Below are 10096 nucleotides of genomic sequence, written 5' to 3' on the forward strand. Positions count from 1 at the left end.
TTTAATAAAAATTAAATATAAGTGGGAATTGAGGTCAACTATTAGTCAATTGTTTAAATAATTAATAATTTAACTATTAAAAAATTAGTGTCCAGTAAAAAATGTGAAGATGACATATAATATGGGATAAACGTATATTTTGTTCCCAAATACAGTCATTAATGTATTTTTGTCTCAAATAATTTAAAATTGTAATTTTAGTCCTCAAATTTTAATCTTTTTCGTACTTTTGGTCATTTCACTAACTTTTTTCGTTAAATTTAAAAAAAAAATCATTTGAAGTGAAAAAAAATCTTATTTTTCTCTCATTTTGTGGTGTTTTTTAAGTTGTAATCTCAGTGTATCCATTTTCCTTAGTTTTCTTCAAACTTCAAAAGAGAATAAATTAAAAAAAAAAAAGAAAATTTAAATTTATTTATTTTTATTTATTCTAAAGTTTGAAGAAAAATAAGAAAAAATGAATGCATTAGATTACAACTTGAAAAACACTACAAAATGGGAGAAAAATAGCAATTTTTTCCCACTTTAAATGAAATTTTCGTTAAGTTTAACAGAAAAGTTAACGGGAAGGCAAAAAGTGTCAAAAAAGTTAAAATTTGAGAATCAAAATTACAACCGTAAATTATTTAAGAATCAAAATCGTATTAATAACTATATCTGGGATAAAAAAATGCATTTATCCCCATATAATAAGATATAGCATAGATTAATTTATACTGTTATTTTTGTTTTCCAAATTTTGTGCAGTAAATAAATTCATTATGATGAATAGGAAGCCGAAAATGAGTAATGGGTCTATGTGATATTGGGCCTATTGCAGACCTAATTTTGGTTGATAGATCTAATTTGTGCATAAATTTGATTTTTTTTTAAGGTTTTAAATTAGGCCCTTTGGGTGGGAAATTTAGTTAATACTCGAAAAATATAAAAAGTATATCATACAAATGAAAATCTGATAAACCGTCCAGCATAATGCAACAAGTTTTTAACAAAATAGGTAAATTACAATGACACCCTTTTAATTTGCGCAAATTATAAATGTATTAATATTAAATTAAAAATTATAATTACCTCAGCGAAATTTTGTAAAACCCAATGCTTGCCAAAAAAGTGCTTAAGTTCAAAAATAGCCTAGCCCAGAAAATGAAAAATATGTTTTTGAAAGACAAGAAAATCATTAATCAATATCAAGAATTGACGTCCAAACATAAACCATCATACTGTTGCTCTCACAAACAAATCATTACCTCTCTCTCTCTCTCTCTCTTTATATACATATACCATCAATTCACTCTCGTTCTAACCATCATCGTCGACGGTGAGGTCACTTTCAACCCCTACATGTGGCTCCTCTCTATCAGTTCAGTGTTGTTTTTTTTTCTCATCTATCAATTCAGTTTCATCTCTACTTTTTATTATTGGACATAAATAATTATTAGAGATCGCATCAAAGATAAAATCGAACATCAACCAAAATCCTATCAAGTTTAGTTACATACAACACAGAACAAATATAAAGTGAGATAATCATAATTTTTATTTGTAATTAGAGCAAAGCAAACATTAATTGAACCAAATTGACCATTTCCAAGTTTAGGGAGACAAGAGATATAATAATTGAAGCAACCTTAGATTCCAATTCCATCCCACTCATGATGCTAGCAAACTTCTCTTGATCATCTTTCAGTTGATATTGTCTATTTATTTTTATTTTTATTTTTATTTTTTTGTGTAATAATGAATTATGCCCTCTTTTCATCATGTTGCTTAATCTTTACTTAAGCCATATGCCAACCCACTATAGCTCTTTAATCATGGAACTTGGCTACCTTCACATTTTTCATTGCTTTAAGGATGTGTTTGGCCCTAAACGTCCTTACTGCATTATTTATAAGATTTTATAAGTTATATATTTTATAAAATATTTTTAGTGTTTAAGATGTTACATCGTGTATGGATTGATGGTAGGAATTTCAGATTTCTAGTAACAAATCTTTTACATTTATTATGTGATTCTGTATTATAAAAAAAAAATTCAAATACTCCAACTATTATTATGAAATATATATTTTTTAATATTTATGAATTTTAAATTCTTCTGATATGGAGTCATTTAGACCTTACATCCAAATATATCCTTAGCTAGCCTCCACAATCTCTGATATAATTGTCCAAGTAGTTAAATTTCCTAATTTAACCCTAAGCCCCCAGAGTGCTGCACTCGCAACTTATCTACCAATTGCTCTACTTTTATACATGAAGAGGTTTAGCAAGATGGGCAAGTAAGGATCATAGTCATTCCTAAATGTCTACCTGTTTAATTGATTCATCGAACACAAAAAATTCGAACAAAATTTTTTTTTCCTAACATAAACATATGGACCTCTAACGATGTTGGACGTCCCAAAGCCAACAGCTAACATTATCACAAGCCCCATCTCTGATAACCAAACCTAAGAGATGGTCCCTATCGATATAATTCCTCAAATAATTATTTGCACTTGTTCAAATGAGTAGTTCTTCTTACATTGTTCCAATCATGTAAGAATATTTAACTCTTTATTCCTGCAGGCTGCAGTGGTCCTCCATACAACAAAGAGACAAAAATATGTTAGTTGCGACGGAAACATCCGTCTCCAAACAAACAACCACGGGTAGTGTAAGAAGTGGGGCTCTTTCGTTTGGGGGATAAAAAGCGACGGATTCTTGGACGGTGTCAGGGCTACTCTGGGACAAGGAATATTAATGTCAATTCCATCACTTCAAGAACGACACATTTATTTAATAGTTTATAAAACTCAAACATTATATTAAAACTTTATAATTCTTATATTTTGAAAAAAAAAACAGGGTTTTCTGAATTAAATTTTAATATTAACTCAAAAAAAAAACCTTCAATTTTTAATCTTATATATTAACTATAAAATTACGATAACTGGAACTTTATAATTTTTATGATCTAATTCAATATAAATACTTTGAGAATTTAATTTTAAAATAAAAAACATACTTTATAAGCTCTAATAATATTTTACAAAGTACGTGACTTTACAAAAGAATTTAAATAAGTTTAGCCAAATTTCTTAAAGTGAAATTCACGACGTTGTCGAAAAAAAAATCAAGATGTCTTTTATATACTCTTAGGAAGAGGAAAAGGAAGAAAAACTGTAGAATTAATCAGCAGTTTGGTGTTTATGACACTGCTCTGTTGGTGGAGTGCTTATACTCCCAACTTAAAGCAGGTTTTCAGCTTTTACTAGTAAAAACCTGAATAAAAATGAATGTTTGTATTTTCAGTTTCTGCTTACCAAACCAAGTTAAGAATTCCACTAATTAATGATATTAGCATTATCCAAGAAACTACATTTAATTCTTTCGGAAATTAAGGAAAAGGTAAGGAACTAGGTATGATTATTGAAAATGATTTGGAGAAGGCTTATGGTAAAAATTAACAAAAAGGGATTTTTTATTTTACCAAACATGACTAAAAATTTCCCACCCATATTACTTCTCACAATTATAAATAACAAATCTTCTTATCAGGTTTTTTTTTTATATATTGGTGAAATGTGGGCAATTGGTATCACTGAAAAAATGAATTTTGGCTATAATATAAATGATCACGATTTAAAAATTATGATAGATTAATGCTATTAACTACAGTTAAATAATATCAACGCAAAAATTTATTTTTTTACCATGAGTAATCAATATTTGTTATGATTTTTAGTCATAGTCAAAACATTTATGATGGTTTTGGCTTACACCTGCAAAATACAACACTTAATGACCATAATGAAGCCATGGTTAATTTGTATTTGTTACAATTTTCTTCTTTTGACTATAGTAACTAACCATAACGAAAAATTATATTTTTCTAATGTATCTTGTATGAATGAGGTTTGAAAATCCTAAATAACATGGATCATATTATGTCAATATAACGTAACTTTTATTAGTAATATGGTTGCGTATACATTGTTGAAATAAGAAAAATGTCCACAGACCTTGTACGAGTCCAAGAATCTCTGCGTTTTTTGCCAGGTCAATTATGAGGTCATCATCTATGAAGACAGTCCGATATGCTAATGTCATGGATGCTCAATTATTCACTTCATATTGATGTAATTAATTCAAGTGGATTTCTATTATATATATTTCCTTTAAGTATCGGGTATGTATTGTTAATTGTAATTACTGCAATATTTATGATCCGTGGATCAATCAGTTTGACACTAGAAAAAAAAAATTATTCGCTACAATTTTTAATAGTTATGAACTAAAAATCGTGATAATAATTTTTTATTGACTATGTTTAAATAAAATTGATACAAAAATATAAATTTTCTACAAAAAAAAATTATTTATCATGGCTCAAATAGCCATGGCAAAAGTTTTAGCCACCCTCGCAGATACTAAGACCAACTATTATTGCATGACCATAATCAATAACTATTTTATTTTTAATCATAATAATCAGCCATAGTTAATATTGCATTTTTGTAGTGCGACATAAATAATTGAAAATTATAACTGAGTTGCATCCAATCTTGTTCCCTGCGTGCTGGATCTTGAGGATTAAACACGCGACATGATATCAGAAAACTCGAGGAACGACATGAAACATAGGAGAATCTCTTTGATATATATAAAACTCAGATCAAATATTATCCATACTTATTTTGTAGTTTTGCACTTTAAAAATGAAATCTCTGTGCAAGTGGCGTAGCCTTAAAAAGATTGGCAGAATTTGAAAAACAAATATTTTGTTTAAGCAAATATATAGGGGTATATATATATATATATATATATATATATAATAGCCAAGACAAAGCCGGCCAAAGAAATTCATCAGACAAAACTGTTTGTGGAAACCAATGCAATCAACAAATTTTGTGAATATTATTGATAGTCATCAATTGGTCATCATGGATTTATTTACTACATGGTTTAATGTTAACTAGATCAAGAATGTTTTGTCAGAACGACAAGATCAGACTCACAAATGAACATTCCTTATGCATTAATTAAAATGTGATAAACATTAGGTTTGGCTCAAATCAAATGAACCTTTTAGGGTTTTGAATCTATGATGTTGTTAATGTTATTCAACAAATTCGTTTTTCTATTATTAGAGAAATTGATTGGTTAAAGCATGTAGATATTAGTCATAATTAAAAATTATGATAAATATTGATTAATTCTGATAAAAGCTTTTGCATTAATTTTATTTGTTTGTAATAGATATTGTGAATTTACTATAATTTTTAAGTCCCAGTGATTGTTTTATAGCGTGCGAAAGGATCCGTTCTTTTTTTAGTGAACGGAACAGAAATCCTATAAATATTAATGATGAAATTCTTGAAATTAAGACGTTGATTTGTTTTTCTTCCTATCACTCTCATATTATTATAAGGGTAAATTACAACAAGCTCTCTTAAAGTTTGCTATAATTATAAACATAGTCTCGTCGTTTGAAAAAATTATAAATACTTTTCTGAAATTCATGGACGTTTAACAAATAAACCCCTATAATGGGCTATCATGGAGGTATTTGTGAGACAACCGTTAATTCTATAGAGTACTTATAATTTTACAAACAATGAGAAAGTAATTATAATTACGACAAATTTCATAATAATACGTTGTAACTTGTAAGCTTGTATTGAACTTCACATTTTAATGAGAAATTCATAAAGTTGTGTGTAAATTTTAGAATTGATGATGGAAAAAAAAAGTTTATGTTATATTATATTTAATAAAAAGAGTCAATTTTTAAATACTTTTCTCATTAAGATTCCAGATTCAAATTCAAAGGAAAGACCCCAAAATCTTGAAAAAGAAAAAGCAAAAAAAAAAAAAAGCAGGGGTTTAGCCAACTACTGCAAGTCTTGTTGGAGAAGTATTTAATGATCAACATGGTCCCACCCACCTGGTCCCCTTCACATTAATTGTCCTAGAAAAAGTTATTGACTTCTTGTAGAATCAAGTAATAAAATAAACAAAACCTCCCAAAAGATAATTAAATTTTTCATAATCCCACTTATCCAACATATTAAACAAAAATAGATAAAACTATCTTTACAGAAAAAAAAATTATTGAAGAACAAGCCCACATTATAAAATGAATATTTAAACGAAAAGATCAATTGATTAAAAAATATTTGCAGTAGCTTCTAATTTTATGGCCTGAATAAGTTGTAGAGAAAATATATAAATTAAATAATAGTAAAAGTTGAATATTTGAAAATAAAAATTAAAAAGAAGTTGCGATCGAAATATTTGAAAAAACAGTTTAATATTTACAATTTTATTAATAAGCTGTAGAAGTTAGTAAAAAGTTGATTATAACTTTTTTATTTAGATCTAACTTAATTTAAAAAAATTTAAAAATAAAAATATTTTTTCAGCTTATTTTTATCAATAAACGGATAAAAATATACAAACCTAAATCAAGAAAATGGAGTCCAAAAGGGTCATGGAACTGTAAATGCAGGCAGTCTGTTTCAGTCTCTGTCTAAAAGAAGGAAAAAAGAACTAGATTATATGTATATACTTAGACATGTATGTATATTATAGAGTTTAATGCAATTTATTTATTCTGTAATAAAAAAGTGATAATTTATGTTAATTAAAACAAAGTGATTTATCCCTTCTCCAAAAAGATAAATTGTAAATATTTTTTTATAAGAAAATAATTTATATATTTGTAATATTACAATAATTACTCACATTTTTTCCTTATGTTATATGTCTTACATGCATTAATTTGCAGGGCATCCATAGATACTACAGTCCCATTATTATGGGGGAAGGAAAAGGGTCAATCTTTACATAGCAAAGCTTAAAAGTAATTACCACAAATATAATAAAGTTTCAACAACTCTGCTATAAAAGATTTCTGTATGAGTAAGTATCATGTGACCTATTCAACTCTCTCTCTCCCTCTTTCTCTCTCATAAGAGCCCATAAAAAAATAGCCTGGCTTTCCAACCAGTCCAACCACCAGAGACCTCAAAGTTTCTATCTTTTTGCTGAATTTCTCTGGTTCATCAGTACCCACTTTCATCTTAGTAGTTTCTTGAATTGTGTGTGTGTATTGTGATGCTAAAATGTCTGCGAGTGTTTCAAGATTCATCAAGTGTGTGACTGTGGGTGATGGGGCTGTTGGCAAGACTTGTATGCTCATTTGCTATACCAGTAACAAGTTCCCCACTGTGAGTTCTCTGCTTTTCTTTCTATTTGACCTTGCGGGAAAACATGTTCTTGTTACTGAAAATATAAGTGCTAAATTGTCCATAGACGTCCTGGAAACTATGTAGTCTTGTCATGTCTTTTTGAATGTGAGGCTTCTGGATTTGCAGCTTTTTTATGCAACAAAAGGGTATCTTGCTTTCATTTTACTTCTGGGTCTTTGCTTTTGGTATCTTTCTTGAACTTTGTGATTTGGGTGAGAGTACTTATCTGCCATTTTTGTTTTATAGTTATATTTTACTATTTAATACTTTTGGGCATCTCTTATGATGTTTTAATCTTTGTATTTGATGGAAATTAGGACTATATACCTACAGTGTTTGATAACTTCAGTGCAAATGTGGTAGTTGAAGGAACTACGGTCAACTTAGGCCTTTGGGATACAGCAGGTAAGCTTTGTGCTGACTATTAAGATCAAATTCAACTTTTTCATCTGAAGACTCTGGCTGTAAAAGCATGAAAGTGTGTGATTTTCTGTTCAGGGGAAAGCAACCTTTTCTGTAATAAAGAATTACGAACTATGGTTTTCTTGTTTCTGATCATATCAACAGGTCAAGAAGATTACAATAGGTTGAGGCCGTTGAGCTACAGAGGAGCTGATGTGTTCGTCTTAGCGTTTTCATTAGTCAGTCGTGCAAGCTATGAGAACATACTTAAAAAGGTGAAGATCGTTCTGAGGCAGTGCTATTCTTGCAACCCCTTTTGTATTTAAGTACATTTTTTTAGTAATTAGCATGCAGATAGTTACAATATCAAATGGCGTTTTTTGGCAGTGGATCCCTGAACTTCAGCATTTTGCTCCGGGGATTCCAGTGGTACTAGTTGGCACCAAACTAGGTACGTCGCATCATTGATGCTAACCTCGTGTGAAAATTGTTATGGTTGTTCTTGTTGACAATCCTCAACATTTAGTGGGAAACTTAGACTTCCGAATTTTCTGCTACCACTTTGTATTTCTTTCAATAGGCTAGTTTTGCGTGATTCGTGAATTTGGTAGATGTTGCTCCCAACCATGGCGGACACTCTTTAACATTTCTGGGACCTCGGTGTATTTTGAGCACATGCAAACAGAAGCAATAGTGGTTTAAGAATAGAATTAAAGAAAACAAAGCAGTAACTCCACAACAAATAAATCATATTTCTCTTCAAAATAAGTGGTTTAATGCTCATTAGTACTGATTGAGAACTTTATAACCAAAAATGTGCTAACTATTAGCGTCATTCTAGAGATGAATTGATTGATGATGGAAAAAAGTTCAAGTTTTTCATTCCATACAGAAAATGATTTCTCGACACACAGAGGTACATCCATATTAGCCTGTAGTATATACACGGATTGTTTACTGTAAATGCTACTCAAATTATCATTTTTCAGCCGAGGAAAGCCTGACCTGTTTTTACATGCACCCAAATGTTTGTTTGGCTATGAATGTAAATGTGGATGTGGATGTGGGATTTTTGTTCATTTGACTACCATCAACTCGTGAACCTCATCAAACTTTGTTTTATTTGTTTGCCTCCTTTCATCTTTCTTGGTCCTAGGCTTTTGCTAGTTAACATAGAGGCGAAATGCCTGATTCTTCTATTTTCACCTGCATGAAACTCTCTCTCTCTCTCTCTCTCTCTCTCTCTCTTGAGTGCTATATGTTGGAAAGAAGTCACTCCCTCTATCATGAATAGATCTTCGTGAGGACAAGCACTACTTGGCTGATCATCCTGGATTAATTCCTGTTACCACTGCACAGGTGTGTGTTCTCATCATCCAGCTGTCTTCTCTAATTTTGTTTACATCTTCAAATAATGACGGCGTATGCATAATCAGGGGGAGGAGCTCCGTAGACAAATTGGCGCCTCTTACTACATTGAGTGCAGCTCCAAAACTCAACAGGTAGTTCTGAGCTTATTCTACTTTTGCAATTAGCAGTTCTCTTGTGAGTTCCATTTCTCAGAAATTTTCATGTGGGGTTTTTCCCTTTGACTGTAACCTCTGAAATGATTGACATGTTACCTAGTATAGTTTTCGACAAAATAAGGTACAAATTACATTGCATCCAAGTTTCATTGTCACCATGCTTATGTGGTAGTTGCAACATGCTGTCTCTTACAGCGAGATATTTTCAGCGTCGTTTTCCTTCTACTCGAGTTATCATCTTTTCCATGATGTCCAAATGACTTCTGCTTTCAATGTAACACACAGAACGTAAAAGCAGTGTTCGATGCCGCTATCAGGGTAGTCATCAAGCCCCCACAGAAGCAAAGGGAGAAGAAAAAGCCACGTAGAGGGTGCCTTGTGTCAGTACATCTACTCTTACACTTTTCAGTTTCTGCTAACATTTGCAATCACGTAGCTTGCTAGCTCTCTCCTTGTATTACAAATCGACGTTTTTCTAACACGCCTCATGACGATACCTGAAATTTTATGGTTCTCCGAGTCCTAAGGTTTAACGGTGATCAAAACAAATAGACAATCTTCCATTAGAAAGATAGTTTGGTTCTAACCATAATATTAAAATACCTATAACAGACATTTGCATTATAATTCAGAGTAAGAGTACGTTATAATACATATGCATAAAACACACAGGTAGATACATTCAAGATTAGCTGCTAAATCTTATTTCCAGTCTTAAACTAGGTAATAAACAAGCTTAGGTTTGAATAGCAGGTAGTTTTTTGCAACTTTAAGACTGTAAATATCCTAATTCATACTCAAAATAGTCCCTCCAGTATTAGGTATGCAGCCTGACTTAACATTCCATTTACATCCATCATTCAAGGACCTAACTTCGTGCTGAGTTGGGGGGATTTGCAGGGTGCAGTGCCCCCCCCCCCCCCCCCCCGG

At 30.8% G+C, this 10096-nt stretch overlaps 1 protein-coding gene across 1 annotated transcript in view; it reads left to right on the forward strand.

Annotated features, from left to right (window-relative positions):
* LOC105168718 (rac-like GTP-binding protein ARAC8) overlaps positions 6915 to 10096 on the forward strand; it is a 4116-nt gene continuing 934 nt past the window's right edge. The window contains exons 1-7 of the mRNA XM_011088855.2: positions 6915 to 7217; positions 7556 to 7643; positions 7806 to 7915; positions 8028 to 8091; positions 8935 to 8999; positions 9077 to 9142; positions 9452 to 9546. Of these exons, the coding sequence (XP_011087157.1) occupies positions 7113 to 7217; positions 7556 to 7643; positions 7806 to 7915; positions 8028 to 8091; positions 8935 to 8999; positions 9077 to 9142; positions 9452 to 9546 (593 nt within the window). The 5' untranslated portion in view covers positions 6915 to 7112. The remainder of the gene's footprint in view (positions 7218 to 7555; positions 7644 to 7805; positions 7916 to 8027; positions 8092 to 8934; positions 9000 to 9076; positions 9143 to 9451; positions 9547 to 10096) is intronic.

This window comes from Sesamum indicum, linkage group LG8, assembly GCF_000512975.1.
Source record: "Sesamum indicum cultivar Zhongzhi No. 13 linkage group LG8, S_indicum_v1.0, whole genome shotgun sequence".
Taxonomy (NCBI): domain Eukaryota; kingdom Viridiplantae; phylum Streptophyta; class Magnoliopsida; order Lamiales; family Pedaliaceae; genus Sesamum; species Sesamum indicum.